This window comes from Martes martes (assembly GCF_963455335.1).
Source record: "Martes martes genome assembly, chromosome: 2".
Lineage (NCBI taxonomy): Eukaryota > Metazoa > Chordata > Mammalia > Carnivora > Mustelidae > Martes > Martes martes.
The window spans coordinates 59,417,806-59,436,558 of NC_137889.1; the positions used below are offsets into that span (position 1 = coordinate 59,417,806).

Sequence of the window (18,753 nt, forward strand, 5' to 3'; positions counted from 1 at the left end):
AAGGGAGAATGTCAGAAGCAACAGAGCTGACTTAGGGCAGTTGGGTTCAAATATTTTTATCACATCCCCTTTAGTGAAAAAATTTTTTGAATTTTTGAAAATGTCCCAATATATGTAAATATATTTATTTGTAAATTATTTTTTATGTTTTATTCTTGGCTAATGTCTCAAGGCATAATTGCACTGAGAACACTGTTTATTATTAAAGATAATGAATATAAATTTATTTTCAGATCATATTCTTGGTCATTCCAAACTTCCTGGCTGACTTCATGTCAGATCGGATTACACGGAAACAAAGTGTGACTTAGAATAGATGAAACACAATTAGTAGACATTTTAATATTTAATAGTTTTTCCTCACCCCAGAGGATTTAGTTGGGTGCCCATTTTGGACAACTTGGGCTTAGGGAAAAGGCCACAGGGAGGCTGGTGGCCTGGCTGAGGACTGGCACCTGGCTTCCTTAGCGAAGCCTCCACCTTTCACAGCAGAAAGCATGCGCCCATCTCTAATTCCTGCACTGCTCTTCCTAATCCCTAGATGTGTTTAGTGACAAGGCAGCCAGGCCAGAGAGGCCTGGCAGCCCTGAGTTCTGGGGCCTTGTTACAGCTTTGTCAATAGCTTGCTCTGGGTCCTTGAACAAGTCTGTTTCTGAGGATCTCAGCTTTCTCAACTGCGAAGCACAGGCCCGACTAAATTCCCAATCCTACCATTCTGTAAGCAGTAGCTCACTATAGCTGGTTTCTGTAAATTCTGGATTCAAATCCACATAACGTCTGCATGGCCTTGAGTGAATGATTTGACTTTTCTGAGCCTTGTTTTCTGATGTATAAAACGAAAATACTTTTGGTTTGTGAGAATGAGATGCTATACATAAATTAAAAAACAAACAAACATAATTCACTTTCTGTATCTCTTACACCTGTGGTTCTCAAATTTTATTTGGGGCATCGGAACTCTCTGGGGATTTCTTCCCATCATCCCTCATATGCCACCCCATCTATGATTCTGAAGCGGGGGTGGGAGCCAGCAGTTTGCACTTTGGTGGCCTTCTGCATGATGGCTCTTTCTAAGAGTGCTGCCCGAAACTTTGTGCATCTCCTACCACATCAAACACAGAGCCTTGTACTTTGAAGCGTTCAAAAGAAAACAGAAGGACCGGGCAGGTGATGGCAAGGGAAAGAAACAAACAAACTGTGTTTCTGCAGGTCAAGCCATCCCCTGGGAGGCTGCACACAGAGTGGCCTGCCTGTGTGTCCCACTCGTCCCTCCCCAGCCCAGCCCAGCCCAGCCCTGCTGGAAAGCATGGCGGGGTCAGACGGTGTTTGTCAGCTCCCTGCTCGCCTCGCCTCCGGCTCTGTTTTGACAGGTGTGTCTGAAGCTGGCACAGCACATGTTGCCAGGGGAGAGGAGCCAGAGGAAAGTCTGGAAGCTCGGCTCAGGGCCATGTCCTACCCCAGCTGGAGGGGTAGTGAGGTGGCTCTCACTGAGGAACGGTGGGCAGGCTTGGGGGGTTTAGACCTATCCCAGTCCTGTGGCCTCCAGGAAGCCCCTTAGAAGGAAGCCCAGGGGCCTTCCAGGCTTTGCAAATCCGGTGGGGATTAAAACAACTGATGACGAAGGCCCAGGTTTCTAACCCGGTGACTGAAACCTCGCAGGCTCTCACCTCTCAGTCTGGCTTCAGACTTGAACGCCTTAGCCCTGGCAAGTTCTAGGAAAGCAACCAAGCAGGGCAGGAGGAACAATACTCAGTTAGAATTGCAGGATAGAGGAATCAGGCACATTCTAGGAGCCTCCCCGATGGAGTCAAGACTGGGCCCCTCTCTTTGTTTCCTAGCAGAGAACCCAAAAGCCAGAGAGGGCCTCTGTCAGCCTGCAGTCACTCAGGAGGTGCTCAGTAGTCGTGACCAACAGCAAAGGGGCCCAAGAAGTAGAGCTGTAGCCCAACAGGAGAGGTGCGAAGCTGGGGGGCCAGGACCCAAGAGACCTGAGTTCTGGTCCCAGCTGGTGACAAACTCCTCACCTCTCGCAGCCTTGGCTTTCTGTCCCGGAAAGAAGAGAGGCTGGGCTTGGTGAGGCGCCAGCTCACTCTTGGGTCTAACGATGCAGAGAATGTGGGAGTGGGGCTTGCAGGGGCTGGAGTTCTGGCCCGTCGCCTGCAGAGGAGGGGAGTGCCACTGCCATTCAGAGGCTCTGGCTCTGTGTAATGACCCTCATGATAATGGCTGCTAATAGCATGGTCACCACTGCCATGTACTACAGACTGGATTGTGTCTACACAAAATCCATATGCTGAAGCCCTAACCCCCAGTGCGACCGTATTTGTAGACAGCCTACTAGCGGGTAACTGACTTAAATGAGACCATAAGTGTGGGGCCCTAATCTGTTAGGGCTGTTGCCTTATAAGAGGAAAAGGGGGCTCTCTCTCACTCTCTTTCTCTCCTCCCAGACACTTCTCTCCCCACCCCCGACCCCGAAACCAGGTGAGGACACAGCAAGCCAGGAAGAGCTGGCATCTTGCCCTTGGACTTCCTAACCTCCAGAGCCCTGAGAAAATTAATTTGTATTGGTTAAGCCACCTGGCCTGTGGTACTTTTTTATGGCAGCCTGAGCTGACTAATGTACCAGGCAATTCGCCAAGTGCATTGTTAAAAAGAAAACCATGGGTCCCAAATGGCAGTGCTCGGGCCAGGTCAGGTCATGAAACCTGGGCTTAATACCTAACCTAACTGCAGTTTCTTTTCTTTTTTTTTTTTTTTAAAGATTTTATGCAATTTATTTATTTGACAGAGAGAGATCACAAGTAGGCAGAGAGGCAGGCAGAGAGAGGGGGGGGGGAAGCAGGCTCCCCGCTGAGCAGAGAGCCCGATGCGGGGCTTGATCCCAGGACCCTGAGATCATGACCTGAGCCGAAGGCAGAGGCTTTAACCCACTGAGCCACCCAGGCGCCCCCTTACTGCAGTTTCAATCTCCCCCAGAAATGTAAGTCTCAACCTGTCAATCAGGAATTTTCTGACAAGCCCCAATGAGGTCATCTGTGGACAGGGGCCTTCTCCCTTCCCCCAAGGAAGATGAGGTAACCTGCATAGTAACCTGCCCTTCCCACCATGGGAAGGTGATTTTGCCTGAAATAATTCTTTCTTTTCTTTTGCTTATAATTGTTTGCCCCACCCTCCTTCCTATAAAAACTCCCCATTTGGTACAACCCCTCTGGTTGCCCCTCTCTTTGCCAGATGGGGAGCTGCCTGATTCTTGAATCATTTAATTAAGCCAATTAGATCTTCAAATTTAGTCCACTGAATTTTTTGTGTGTGTATTTGTATGTTTGTTTGTTTTTTTACAGTATCGTCTTACTTAACCCCTTCATTGACCTCAGGCGGTTGGTACAATTGTAACCTGCATTTTACGGGAAGGGAACAGAAGCACAGAGAAACTGTGCTTCTCATCCAAGGCTGAGTTTCAATAGAGGTACATCTAAAAACTCATTATCTGTGTGACTTCGGGGTTAATCTCTCCAGACCTCAGTTTCCCCATCTGTAAAGTGGGAATAATGATGTTCATACAGACATAATAGCTACATTATAAGCTGTGGTGAGGATCAGATGTGTTCTTATATGTAAAATCCTTAGAATGGTCTTCTGTTGCATAGTACGTGCTCCACAGGTGTCTGCTCTGATCCCTGTCATTATGAGTCTCTTATTCCATTATTGCCAACCACAAATTTCATGGCCAGCTTTGCTTAGAGTCAGTCTCACTCTTGTGCCTCTAATTTTACCACATGACTCCCTCCCTGTGTGGTCCCAGCCCAATGGATCTGGGTAGACCCCCCTCCCACTGACCGAACACCCCCCCACCCCCCCACCCCCAAGGATTAGCAATTTGATTGCTCTCCTAGGGCTGGGAATTAGAATTTGAAGGATAGTCCTTTGGTGGAGAGCAATAACCCAGTTAAGCTGTGCTTTATGCAAATGGAAGATGCTGGCAGAAGAAAGGAGACATAGGGGAGCAGAGAGCAGGGGTTGGTGGCCAGGGAGACAAAGTAAGAGACAGGTCACCCTCTGAAGTGAAGAAGAAACATGGGATGCTGGCAGCTTCCCATAGGTAGCAAGCCTGAGGCCAGGCTGGTTTTGCCCTAATTCAGGCCTGATCCAGCCCCGATTTTGCCTGCTGTGCCCATATCATAAATCCCTTCCCTTTACGTCCTTGCTAGGGTTGAGAGGACTTCTGTGACCAGGGAAAAGTGCAGGTGTGGACCTGGGGGAGGGGATGCTGTGTGACTGCACAGGTGGGCTCCAGGTGCCTGCCTCGCCCTTGCCTGTAAATCAGACTGACCCCCCTCCAAACCACATAGCCAAGGATGCTGGTGGCAACAGTCTAGGACATGTGTTTTTCTTACATGTTTGCTTCTATGTTCTCGAATCGCTCAGTTTTTGATCCTTGCAGCCTAGTCTCTTGTTCTGGATCCCAATTCATCTCTTGGAATTATTGCAGATCTAACTGGGATTTTGACTCCAGGACATTGTCTTGCCCCCAGGCTTGGACTCCTCCAGCTCCCTGGGCCCCTGGCTTATGCTGGGGATCATGGTTACCGCCAGCCATGCTGTCAACCCCACCCTGGACAACGATTGGCTGGAATTTCCCGGAGGCATTCTTGGGGACCCAGGCTATAAAATGATACCACTGGATCGTCCCCACTGTCTCCTTCAAAGCCCGCCATCTCTGTGCCATGGCCTGGGTGACGCCTTCCCTGGTCTACTCAGCTTCACCCGACACACTTGCCCTCAGGGCCCCTTCCTCTCCCGCCCTTGGCCTGCCTCACACACTGCTTGAGGTGGAGAGCTATCTGTTCACTATGAGCCCCCCTCCCCTCCTAGAGGTGAGACCCACAGCACAAGGCCTTGCTTGGCTAAACATTATTTCTAGGTGTGCCTGTGAGGATACTTCCAGAAGAGATTTGCATTCGAATGGGTCAATTGAGTGAAGATCACCTTCACTAAAGCGCGTCTGTATCATCCCATCACCTGTTTAGGGTGAGAGAGTAGAACAAAAAGGTGAAGAAAGGGAGAATTCTATCTCTGCTTGACTGTGTGAGCTAGGACATGGGTCTTCCCCTGCCTTGGACTGGAATTTACAGTACAGACTCTCCTGGTTCCCTGGTCTTTGGACTCAGACTAGAACTACACCACTGATGTTCCTGAGTCTACAGCCTGCAGACAGAAGATCATGGAATGTCTCAGTCTCTGTATCTGTCTCTGTGCCCCCCCCACCCCAATATGTACACACACATGGATATAATAGTCCGCCCTTATCTGCAATTTTGCTTCCCAAGGTTATAGTTACTGCTGTCAACCACAGCCTAGAAGCTGACGATCCTCCTTCCGGTCAATAGTAGCCCAACACTTAGGTCATGACGCCTAGGTCCCTCACCTCACTTCATCCCATCACGTGGGCATTTTACTATCTTGCGTCCCTACAAGAAGAAGGATGAGTACAGTATAATGGGATATTTTGAGAGAGAGAAAAAGAGACCACATTCATAGAACTTTTATTATAGCATATTGTTATAATTGTTCTATTTATTATTGTTGTTGTGAACCTCTTAACTGTGCCTAATTTATAAATTAAACTTTATCATAGGTATGTATATTTGGGGGAAAGAAGCAAAATATATATAGGGTCTAGGACTATCTGTGGTTTTAGGCACTCTCTGCGGGCCTGGGAACATACCCTTCAGAGATAACAGGGGACTACTGGATAGTCTATTGGTTTTGTTTCTCTGGAGAAAATACAAAAATATAAAAACACAAAATACAAAAGCAAAACAGGGCATAGGACTTACACTGGGCCATGTTTCACTAGCCAATGAATACATTGTGTTACCTACCACAGACAATTGTGTCTCCCCAAAATTTATCTATTGAAGCCCTAACCTCCAGTGTGGAGGTATTAGGAGATGGAGCTTTTAGAAAGTGTCTGGGTCTTGAGGGTGGAGCCCTCATGAATGGAATTAGTGACTCCGGAGAGCTCCCTCCCCCTTCCTGCCCTGTGAGGGCTCAGTGAGCATGTGGCCAGCTAGGAGCCAAGAAGCAGGGCCTCACCAGACTCTAAGCCTGCCAGCACCTTGAAAGTGAACTTTTAGCCTCCAGAACCGTGAGAAATAGATGTCTGTTGTTTGTAAGTCAGCAGTCTGTGGTTTTCTGTGGTAGCAGCCCAGATGGACTTAGACTTATGCTTTCCAAGCCAGCCCCCGAGGGCCGAGCTCCCCTCACACACTCCAGCCTCCTGGGGCAGGCATGGCTGATTCATGGGGTACCCCGCTGTCTTCTGTTTCCTGGGGATCCTGGAGAGCCAGGGGAAGATCTAGCCTGGTCTCTTCCTCCTTTTCTCTTTTATTGCCAGTCTTAGAGGCAGGAGAGGGAAGCCTCGGGAAGGTATCCCTCTGATGTCCAGGACCCATTTTGGCCTGCTCCATTTCAGCCCACTGGGCTCTTGCTCATTGTGGGTAATTGCCCCACACCCTTTTGGTCCCTGGCCCCAACGGGACAACCGTGAGCTCCTGGTAGAACTCAGTATTTCTAGATGGAGGGGCAGAGGGGGAGACCCAAACTCCACACTGAGTATCTAGGGGACCCCCTTGTCCACTGGTTCTCCTTCCAGGGCAGGTGAGGCAGAGCTCCTGAAGGCATTCATGCCCCTTTTGGGGCAGAAAGGACCAGAAGACACCTCCCTCCTGGAAAGAGCTCTTTACTGAGTCAGTAATACTATGTCTCATGATATCATAGGTAGACAGGATTACATGGCAGTGGGGGCAGGCGGGAGTGCAAGCCAGTTGCACACCTATGACGAGAAGGGAGGTGGCATTGTGAGGCTTTCGGAAGGAAGGAGGGGGCTGGAGTCTGAGTCAGCTCCATGCCCCCAGCCCAGGAGTGGTGGGAATCTGTCAAACCCAAAGGAGGGCAGCTTGACAACCAGTTTAGCCTGGGACCACCTTCACCTTGCTGGGGGGATGTCCCAGAGCTCCTTTCTGCGCCTATGCACAGGAAGGGGGTGAGGGGTGATGTCAAAGTGAGCGCCCTGTGGACATTCAGGCCCTTCTGTCTTCAAGTCCAGTCCTGCTGCTCAAGCAGAGAGGCCTCGGCCGTTCTGAGTTATGGTCGGGGGAGATCAGAGGACGGCTGTGGGCAGGAGAACCAGGCGCAGGAGGGGAGAGCTGCCGGGGTTGGCCCTCTGTCAGCCACCACAGAGGGGCCAATCTCCGTCAGCCCCACAGAGGGGAATGGAACAGGCCAGCCTGGCTCGGAGCAAGGGAGCGAGACCCACACACAGCCCCGTGACCCAGGCCTTTTCGCACTTGCTCCTGCCCCCCACCCCCACCTTCCTTCAGGGTCCCAGCTGCAGGGCACCACTCTGGGAGAATGTTCCAGGGCCTACATAGTCTTCCCATGCAGATGAGACTCCGCTTGCATTCTTCTGGGATGCTCCCGGGAGAAGGAGGGCAAGGATGATGTGGAAGAACTTTCTGGAGACATGAAAAAATTGCACAACTCCTGGGAGCATGTTGCCCAGAGCCTGAGAACAGCAGCACAGGTGGGGACCCTCTGGTCTGTGTAAGGCAGGGGCAGCTCCTGGGACTCTGTTCCCATGCTTAGGAGGAGAGTGTTTGGGTGGCCAAATCCCCCTTGTCCCTAGAGTTTGAACTACATCTTCTGCAAAGGTTTTCCTGAGTCTTCCCAGCCACTGGGAGCCACAGGGAACTGCTAGCTAGGTTGGTTCTGAAGATGCTGGAAAGCTGAGTTGGTCAGCAATTCAGAAATAGGTTCAAGACCTTCTTCCCAAGGTAGTCACCTCCCTGGCAGGCTCAGTCACAGGACAGGGGGTGTTTCCTCCCGCCCTCTCCTCCTCCCCAGCCTGGGAAACCGGTTGGCCCCCCTGGCCAGCAGAGAAAGGTGTGTGTGTGTACATGTGTGTGTGTGTGTGTGTATGTGAGGGTCTGCTTTCTATGGTACAGTCAGTACTGGGGAACCCACAGGTGCAGGGGCAGGCCGGTGGGGGGAAGCCCCTTTGGGATCAAAGGACCACCACGATCTGTAGGTGTGGCTTTCTGGGCTGCTCACTCTGCCCTGGGGCCCTTCCTGCCATTCTGCATAGCAGTGTCTGGGACTGGGGCTTTTAGTAGTGGCTCTGGCTTCCTGGTGGGCCTGGGGGCCCTGGGAGTCCTGGGGGCCCCTGGATCCCTGGTTCACCCTTAAGCCCCATGGGCCCCCGCTGGCCCGGCGACCCTGTCTTCCCAGCAATCCCTGGTTTTCCCTGAGGCCCAGGGGGCCCTGGAGACCCTGGGGGCCCCTCTGACCCTGGGGGCCCCACATCCCCCTTGGGGCCTGGCTGTCCTCTTGGGCCTCCATTTCCAAAGCTTCCCTTTGAGCCTTTGAGGCCTGGGAAACCTCGAAGGCCAACCGGACCCCTTTCTCCCACAGGTCCTGTGTCTCCAGGCTGTCCCTGAGGACCCTGGGGTCCTGGTGGGCCCAAGCTGCCAGGGTCTCCTTTGGGTCCTCTGCTGCCAATGGGTCCTTTCATGCCCATGTCTCCTTTGAGTCCTCTTGGTCCTGGAGGGCCAGGGGCACCTAGGGTCAGAGAAAAAAGGGGAGAAGTCAGTACACAGGGGCAGGTCACGAGGCTTTCTCACGATGTGGGTGTGGTGCACAGGCCATAGCGACGAGCCTGAGAGTGGGCCAGAAACCAAGGCCAGGTCGGCCAGCTGCAGGCTCTGGGAGCTCTGGCTGATTCCATGACTTCTCTATGTCTGCCATACCACCTGTGAAGGGGGACAGGAAGACTCACCTGCAGGCAAGCAGGGATTCAGAGACAAGGTGTGTAAGCCTGAGGCCTGGTGCACAGTGAGAATTCATTGCTCTGACTTCAGGGCTCAGGATGGGAACTGAGAGAGCTGGACAGGTCTGGCAAATGGCCAAGACTGTCCAGGACTGTCTATCCAGGTCTGGAGGCTGGCCAGGCCTTCTATACTTTCTCAAGGTCTTGGATACAAGCCCCTGCCCCACGGACATCACACCCTAGGCTCTGTGCATGACGGTCAGAGGACCAGAGATGCAGTCATGTGACATGGGTCAGAAACCCAAAAATTGAGGCGTGAGAGGCAGACCCCTCCCAGGATGAGTGCATGGGTGCAACAGCCCAGAAAAAGGACGGCTCCTCCAGGAGGCCCACACTGACCACCCCAGCCTGTTCTCTGAGTTCCCGAGATACTACTTGCTGAATCTTCCAGGTGATATGTAGAAAAAGAAGTCGCAGTACAGAGGAGTCAAGATGGAGGAGAAGTAGCAGACTGAGCTTACATCAGGTAGCAGGAGATCAGCTAGATAGCTTATCAAATCATTCCAAACACCTACAAATCCAACAGGAGATCGAAGAGAAGAGTAGCAGCAATTCTAGAAATAGAAAATCGACCACTGGGGCACCTGGGTGGCTCAGTGGGTTAAGCCTCTGCCTTCAGCTCAGGTCATGATCTCAGGGTCCTGGGATCAAGCCCCGCATCGGGCTCTCTGCTCAGCGGGGAGCCTGCTTCCTTCTCTCTCTCTCTGCCTGCCTCTCTGCCTACTTGTGACCTCTGTTTGTCAAATAAATGAATAAAATATTTTTTAAAAAAAGAAAGAAAGAAAATCCACCACTTTCTGAAAGGTAGGACGTGCGGAAAAGTGAATCCAAAGCGACAGGAAGCTAGACAATGGTGGGAGGGGCTGGCTCCTGGCAAGCGGTGGAGCAATGGAGCACATTCAGAACTTTTAAAAGTCTGCTCCACTGAGGGACATTGCTCCAGAGGCTAAACTGGAGTGAAGCCCACACAGGGTCACAGAAAGATCGGGGGTGTCCAACTGTTGCAGACTTCGCAGGTATTAGAGTGGGGAGGCTGGCTACAGAGATGGAGCCAAGGGGTGAGCTCTCAACTCAGGGTTACCTTAAACTGTGATCTGTGGCACAGTTAGGCCACTGCTCTTTGAGCAGGGACCCCACAAGATCCGGGGAGACCCGCACTGGGAGCACAGGGATCTGCTGGGTTTGGAGACTCCAGGTGGGGCTTTGTGCCAGAGAGAGAGAGAGAGAGACGCTCGGTCACAGGCTGGGTGAACTTGGAGCGCGGTCAGAGGCCAGGGAGACGGGAGTGATTGAGCGCGTCTCTCTGAGGGCGCACTGAGGAGTGGGACCCCGAGCTCTTGGCTCCTCCAGGCCAGAGATAGGGAGGCCACCATTTTCATTCCCATCCTCCAGAACTCTATGGAAAGCATTCAGAGAACAAAAGTTCCTGAAAGTGAACCAAGCATTTTATTTAGCCGAGACCCTGGTAAGGGTGGTGAAATTCCGCGTGGGACAAAGACACTTGAGAATCACTAAAAAAGGCCCCTCCCCCAGAAGATCAGCAAGAAATCCAGCCAGGACAAAGTTCACTTATCAAGGAGAACAGCGGAATTCCAGAGGAGGAGAAAGCAAAACATGGAATTCATGGCTTTCTCCCCATGATTTTTTAGTTTTGCAAAGTTAATTAATTTTTTAAATTTTATTTTTTTCTTGTTCTTATTTTTTCTAACTTTTACTCTTTACTCTTTTAACGTTTTTTAACTAGTTTATCTTAACAATACCTTTCATAAAAAAATGTTTTTGAACCTTCATTATTGTAGTCATATTTTATCTTTCATTGTATCTAACTTTATTTTCTGTATACACATAGGGTTTTTTCTTCTAAAAAATTTTGGGATAAAACTTCTAATTGATCAAAATATACCCTAAATCTAGCACAGGGCTTTGTTCTAGTCTCCAGCCTGAGCAAATTCTCTCCACTTTCTTTTTCTTTCTTTTCCCAACCAACTTATCAACTCCTTTCTTAGAATTTTTTTAAGTTTTCATCTTTATAGTCATATTGCATCCCTTCATCATGTTTATCCTTATTTTAGAGTGTGTGTGTGTGTGTGTGTGTGTATAAAACATATATATATATATATATATATATATATATATATAGGTTTTTCTTTCTTTAAAATTTTGGGAGGTAGTTTCTTCTAAGAGACCAAAATACTTCCAAAATTAAGTGGGTGGCTCTGTTCTATTCACCAGTCTAATATATATATATTTTCTTTTTTCTAAAAAAAATTTTTTAACTTCTTTTTATCCCCTTTCTTCTCCCCATGATTTGGGGTCTCTTCTGATTTGGTTAACACATATTTTCCAGGGGTCTTTGCCACCCTTTTAGTATTTTATTCTCTCCTTCATATATTCTTATCTGGAAAAATGACAAGGTGGAAAAACCCACCACAAAAAAAAAGAACAAGAGGCAGTACTGAAGGCTAGGGACCTAATCAATGCAGACATTGGTAATATGTCAGATCTAGAGTTCAGAATGACAATTCTCAAGGTGCTAGCTGGGCTTGAAAAAGGCATGGGAGATATACAGAAAAGCTGTCTGGAGAAATAAAAGCCCTTTCAGGAGAAATAAAAGAAGTAAAATCTAATCAAGCTGAAATCAAAAAAGGTATTAATGAGATGCAATTAAAAAATGGAGGCTCTTACTGCTAGGATAAATGAGGCAGAAGAAAGAATTAGTGATGTAGAAGACCAAATGACAGAGAATAAAGAAGCTGAGCAAAAGAGAGACAAACAACTACTGGACCATGAGGGGAGAATTCAAGAGATGAGTGATACCATAAGATGAAACATTAGAATAAGTGGGGTTCCAGAAGAAGAAGAAAGAGGGGAGCAGAAGGTATATTGGAAAGAATTATTGTAGAGAATTTCCCTAATATGGCAAAGGGAACAAGCATCAAAATACAGGAGGCACAGAGAGCCCCCCTTCAAAATCAATAAGAATAGGTCCACACCCCGTCATCTAGTAGTAAAACGTACAAGTCTTAGTGACAAAGAGAAAATCCTGAAAGCAGCCCGGGACAAGAAGTCTGGAACATACAATGGTCAAAATATTAGATTGGCAGCAGACTTATCCACAGAGACCTGCCAGGCCAGAAAGAACTGGCATGATATATTCAGAGCACTAAATGAGAAGAACATGCAGCCAAGAATACTATATCCAGCTAGGCTATCATTGAAAATAGAAGGAGAGATAAAAAGCTTCCAGGACAAACAAAAACTAAAAGAATTTGTAAACACCCAACCAGCTCTACAGGAAATATTGAAAGGAATCCTCTAAGCAAAGAGAGAGCCTAAAAGTAGTAGACCAGAAAGGAACAGAGACAATATACAGTAACAGTTACCTTACAGGCAATACAATGGCACTAAATTCATATCTCTCAATAGTTACCTTGAATGTAAATGGGCTAAATGCCCCAATCAAAAGACACAGGGTATCAGAATGGATAAAAAACAATATCCATCAATATGCTGTCTACAAGAAACTCATTTTAGACCCAAAGACACCTCCAGATTTGAAGTGAGGGGTGGAAAACAATTTATCATGCTAATGGACATCAAAAGAAAGCTGGGGTGACAATCCTTATATCAGATCAATTAGATTTTAAGCCAAAGACTATAATAAGAGATGAGGAAGGACACTATATCATACTCAAAGGGTCTGTCCAACAAGAAAATCTAACAATTTTAAATATCTATGCCCCTAACATGGAAGCAGCCAAGTATATAAACTAATTAATAACAAAATCAAAGAAACACATCAACAATGATACAATAATAGTAGGGGACTTTCACGCCCCCCTCACTGAGAAGGACAGATCATCTAAGCAAAAGATCAACAAGGAAATAAAGGCCTTAAATGACACACTGGACCAGATGGACATCACAGATATATTCAGAACATTCCATCCCAAAGCAACAGAATACACATTCTTCTCTGGTACACATGCAACATTCTCCAGAATAGATCACATCCTGGATCATAAATCAGGTCTCAGCTGGTACCAAAGGACTGGGATCATTCCCTGCATATTTTCAGACCACAATGCTCTGAAGCTAGAACTCAATCATAAGAGGAAATTTGGAAAGAACCCAAATACAAGGAGACTAAAGAGCGTCCTTCTCAAGAATGAATGGGTCAACCAGGAAATTAAAGAAGAATTGAAAAAATTCATGGAAACAAATGATAATGAAAACACAACGGTTCAAAATCTGTGGGACACAACAAAGGCAGTCCTGAGAGAAAAATATACAGCAATACAAGCCTTTCTCAAGAAACAAGAAAGGTCTCAAATACACAACCTAACCCTACACTTACAGGAAATGGAGAAAGAACAACAAAGAAAGCCTAAACCCAGCAGGAGAAGAGAAATAATAAAGATTAGAGCAGAAATCAATGAAATAGAAACCAAAAAACCCCAATAGAACAAATCAACGAAACTAGGAGCTGGTTCTTTGAAAGAATTAGTAAGATTGATAAACCCCTGGCCAGACTTATCAAAAAGAAAAGAGAAAGGACCCAAATAAATAAAGTCATGAATGAAAGAGGAGTCTGGAATTGAACCAACACCAAAGAAATACAAACCAACACCAAAGAAATACAAACAATTATAAGAACATATTATGAGCAACTCTACACCAGCAAATCTGACAATCTGGAAGAAATGGATGCATTCCTAGAGACATATAAACTACCGCAACTGAACCAGGAAGAAATAGAAAACCTGAAGAGACCCATAACCAGTAAAGAGATTGAAGCAATCATCAAAAATCTCCCAACAAACAAGAACCCAGGGCCAGATGGCTTCCCAGGGGAATTCTACCAAACATTTAAAGAAGAATTAATTCGTATTCTCCTGAAACTGTTCCAAAAAATAGAAATGGAAGGAAAACTTCCAAACCCATTTTATGAGGCCAGCATTGCCTTGATCCCAAAACCAGACAAAGATCCCATCAAAAAAGAGAATTATAAACCAATATCCTTAATGAACACAGATGTAAAAATTCTCACCAAAATACTAGCCAATATGATCCAACAGTACATTAAAAGGATTATTCACCATGACCAAGTGGGATTTATTCCAGGGCTGCAAGGATGGTTCAACATCCGCAAATCAATCAATGTGATACAATACATTAATAAAAGAAAGAACAAGAACCATATGATACTCTCAATAGATGCTGACAAAGCATTCGACAAAGTACAACATCCTTTCTTGATCAAAAAACTCTTCAAAGTGTAGAGGTAGAGGATACGTACCTCAATATCATCAAAGCCATCTATGAAAAACCCACAGCGAATATCATTCTCAATGGAGAAAAACTAAGAGCTTTTCCGCTAAGGTCAGAAACATGGCAGGGATGTCCACTAGCACCACTGCTATTCAACATAGTACTAGAAGTCCTAGCCTCAGCAATCAGACAACAAAAAGAAATTAAAGGCATCCAAATCAGCAAAGAAGTCAAACTATCACTCTCTGCAGATGATATGATACTTTATGTGGAAACCCCAAAAGTCTCCACTCCAAATCTGCTAGAACTTGTACAGGAATTCAGTAAAGTGTCAGGATATAAAATCAATGCACAAAAATCAGTTGCATTTCTCTACACCAACAACAAGACAGAAGAAAGAGAAATTAAAGAGTCAATCCCATTTACAATTGCACCAAAACCATAAGATACCTAGGAATAAATCTAACCAAAGAGGCAAAGAATCTGTACTCAGAAAACTATAAAGTACTTATGAAAGAAATTGAGGAAGACACAAAGAAATGGAAAAATGTTCCATGCTTATGGATTGGAAGAACAAATATTACCTAAAGCAATCTACACGTTTAATGCAATCCCTATCAAAATCCCATCCATTTTTTTCAAAGAAACGGAACAAATAATCCTAAAATTTATATGGAACCAGAAAAGACCTCAAATAGACAGAGGAATGTTGAAAAAGAAAGCACAAGTTGGTGACATCACAATTCCAGACTTCAAGCTCTATTACAAAGCTGTCATCATCAAGACAGTATGGTACTGGCACAAAAACAGACACATAGATCAATGGAACATAATAGAAAGCCCAGAAATAGACCCTCAACTCTATGGTCACCTAATCTTCGACAAAGCAAGAAAGAATGTCCAATGGAAAAAAGGCAGTCTCTTCAACAAATGGTGTTGGGAAAATTGGATAGCCACATGCAGAAAAAATGAAACTGGACCATCTCCTTACACCACACATGAAAATAGACTCAAAATGGATCAAGGACCTCAGTGTGAGAAAGGAATCCATCAAAATCCTTGAGGAGAACACAGGCAGGTACCTCTTCAGTCTCAGCCACAGCAACTTCTTCCTAGGAACATCACCGAAGGCAAGGGAAGCAAGGGCAAAAATGAACTATTGGGACTTCATCAAGATCAAAAGATTCTGCACAGCAAAGGAAACAGTTAAATAAACCGAAAGACAACTGACAGAATGGGAGAAGATATTTGCAAATGACATATCAGATAAAAGGCTACTATCCAAAATCTTTAAAGAACTTATCGAACTCAACACCCAAAGAACAAATAATCCAATCAAGAAATGGGCAGAGGACATAAACAGACATCCCTGCAAAGAAGACATCCAGATGGCCAACAGACACAGGAAAAAGTGCTCCACATCATTCGGCATCAGGGAAATACAAATCAAAACCACAATGAGATACCACCTCACACCAGTCAGAATGGCTAAAGTTAACAAATCAGGAAATGACAGATGCTGGCGAGGATGTGGAGAAAGGGGAACCCTCCTCCACTGTTGGTGGGAATGCAAGCTGGTGCAACCACTCTGGAAAACAGTGTGGAGGTTCCTCAAAAAACTGAAAATAGAGCTACCCTATGACCCAGCAATTGCACTACTGGGTATTTACCCTAAAGATACAAACGTAGTGATCCGAAGGAGCACGTGCACCCGAATGTATATAGCAGCAATGTCCACAATAACCAAACTATGGAAAGAACCTAGATGTCCATCAACAAATGAATGGATAAAGAAGGTGTGGTATATATATATATAATGGAATACTATGCAGCCATCAAAAGAAATGAAATCTTGCCATTTGCAACAATGTGGATGGAACTAGAGGGTATTATGCTTAGTGAAATAAGTCAATCAGAGAAAGACAATTATCATATGATCTCCCTGATGTGAGGAAGTTGAGAGGCAACGTGGGGGGTTTGCCGGATAGAAAAAGAATAAATGAAACAAGATGGGATCGGGAGGGAGACAAACCATAAGAGACTCTTAATCTCACAAACTGAGGGTTGCCATGGGGAGGGGGATAGGGAGAGGGTGGATGGCCTATGGATATTGGGGAAGGTATGTGCTATGGTGAGTGCTGTGAAGTATGTAAACCTGGCGATTCACAGACCTGTATCCCTGGGGCTAATAATACATTATATGTTAATTTAAAAATTAAAAATTAAAATAAATTAAAAAAAAAAAAGATGTCACAGTACAGTGAAAGCAAACCCTTGGTGCCTACCTGGTGAACTCAACTAGACTGTAGAACCCCAGCAAGAGAGTGAGGGCCACAGCTCACATCTCCCACCCTGGGCATGGAGCCTGGCATGTGGCAGGGAAAGCTCCCCCCAACAGCTGAGGGCCCCCTGTTCCCACGTGGCTCTGGCCCAGCGCCTGGGGGAAATGCCAAGATGAAGATGTGGTCTGTCCTTAAAGAGCCCAGGTTAGCTCCCAAGCCAGGGATCAGAGGACTGTAATATCCCTCTGAAAAGGTGGGTCTGAAAGTCACCACCTCCCGGAGTTGTACCAGCCCTGAGGACACAAAGCACAGAGCGGCCATCACTCTGCCCAAGGCATCTCTCAATGCCCAGAGTGTGGAGGAAAGAGGACCCTGCGGCCTCGTGAAGACCATATAGCAAAGGCCCAGCAAAGACCCGGCTTTCTTCAGTGGTCTCTGCAAAGGACGTTGGTAGGAGCGGTGGGAGCAGTGGGCCCCAGGGCTGGTCTGGGGGCTGAATTCTCATGCCCAGACTCAGCGCTCCCTGAGAATGCAGCGGCTACATCAGTCCTCTTGCAAAAGACTTCCAGCATTTTCGAGCCAGGTGGGAGCCAGTCCAGTTCCATTTCACAGAGGAGGCAATGAAAAAGCCCAGAGAGGTGAAGCAGTATTCTCAGGGGCCCCTGAGCAGAAACCAGAACCCAGGTGGGCCTCTCAGGGAGGAGGGATCCTGCAGCTGGGAGCTGGGAGCCCTGCCCATGGCCGTGACCCAGGTCTGTGGCTCCAGGGCCTCCTCCCCAGCTGATGAAGACGCCGTGGCTATGAATCCTGGCTGATGCTACCTGCTGCCCAAGCTCCCCCCCCACCCCGCCGCTGCTGCGGCCAACTCCCTTTGTGTCTGCTTCCCTGAGGGTTTCTGGGGAACAGAGTGTCAGTGACACCACCCTCTTTCAGATCTAAACTGGGATCTAAACTGGAAACTGGAGCCCAGACAGTCAGCCCCATGAAGGCCAATAAAAACCTTCCAGCCATTCTCTGCCCCCGCCTGCCTATGCCCACATTCCCCCCACACAGGGGATGTGCCCTGTGTGGGCTTGGCTCACGTGGCCTGCCAGCTGCACAGGCTGGGATTCTGTCACCCAGCTGGCAGGGACCGGGGTGAGGCTGGCTGTCTCTGGAGGGGGCACCTGGCCTGGAAGCAGCCAGGAGGCAGGTTTGCAGAGGCCCTCCCCCCGCCCCCCCGCCCAGCCCCTCTCCCTGTCCTGCAGCCCTTAGCAAGGCAGCCCGAACCACCTGGGACAGGGAGGGGCCCATGTTGGGGGACCCTCCCACACACACCTGGCAGGACTTGCTAGGAGCTGGCAAAATCGTGGCGCTGCTCAGTCTTCAACCCGGTTCTGGACTCGGCACGTGAGCCCGCTGAGGTTGGAACAGCAGAGCCCTTAGGAGGTGGAGAGGCCCCTGGAGGCTGGGTGGGCGGCTGGGAGTCAGAGGGCCCTGGAGCTACGCTGGGCAAGTTCCGCCCACTCGGGAGCTCAGCTCTCATCTAGAAAATCGAGAGTCACCCTTGATACTTCCGAAGGGCCCCTGGAGCTCCGCCACGACCCCTCGTCCTGCCTCTGTCCCTGTTCCCTGGCCTGCTTCTTTGGGTTCAGCGTCTGCTTGCTCTGGGAACACAGCTTCCTGGTTCCTCACCCTCTCGCCTTCCAACCATGGCTGTGCCTTCCACTCTTGTTTCTGGATGGAGGGCTCCACACTCCCTGTTTCCAACCATGAGCCAGGAAAAGCATGAGCCATCTCCTCTTGACAAGGTCGCCCTGCTTTGAGCAGTCTCCAGGTCCAGCAGGAGCCCCCTCACTCTCTCCGGGGACCCCATCCTTGTCTCCCCACTGTCTTCATCAGGTGCCCCTCCTCTCTTGCTCAAGGTTGGGAGCAGCTGGCTGCAAGGACTTTTCAGGGTCTCTATGCCAGTAGTGAGGGAGAGAAGGCAGAGGGTAAAGGCCCTCTCTTCTGCCCACCAACCCCCGAAGCCTCCTCTTCCAGGGGGAGCTCCAGGCGCCTTCCCTGGATGGAGTAGGTTGGGCGTCCATGAGCCTGGGGAGAAGGTGTGTTGTGTGCCCACCTCGCTGCCCCAGGAGGCGGCAGCCCCCAGCCTGAGTGGAAGGAGGTCTTCAGGGGCAAGGGCCACCTCCCTCTCCACATCCCTAGTCGTGGCTGCACCCACTGACCCTGTCTCTGAGAACACAGAAGGATGCCCTAGACAGTCCCCTTGAGGACATCAGGCGGAGTGGCTTCATCTGGGACTACTTCCCAGGCCTCCCTCGCTGCCCT

General features: G+C 48.1%; 1 protein-coding gene across 1 annotated transcript in view; it reads right to left on the bottom strand.

Annotated features, from left to right (window-relative positions):
• Positions 1–5,535: 5,535 nt before the first annotated feature.
• SCARA3 (scavenger receptor class A member 3) overlaps positions 5,536–18,753 on the bottom strand; it is a 52,745-nt gene continuing 39,527 nt past the window's right edge. Inside the window, exon 6 of the mRNA XM_080796649.1 lies at positions 5,536–8,622. Coding sequence (XP_080652775.1) covers positions 8,171–8,622 — 452 coding nt within the window. The 3' untranslated portion in view covers positions 5,536–8,170. The remainder of the gene's footprint in view (positions 8,623–18,753) is intronic.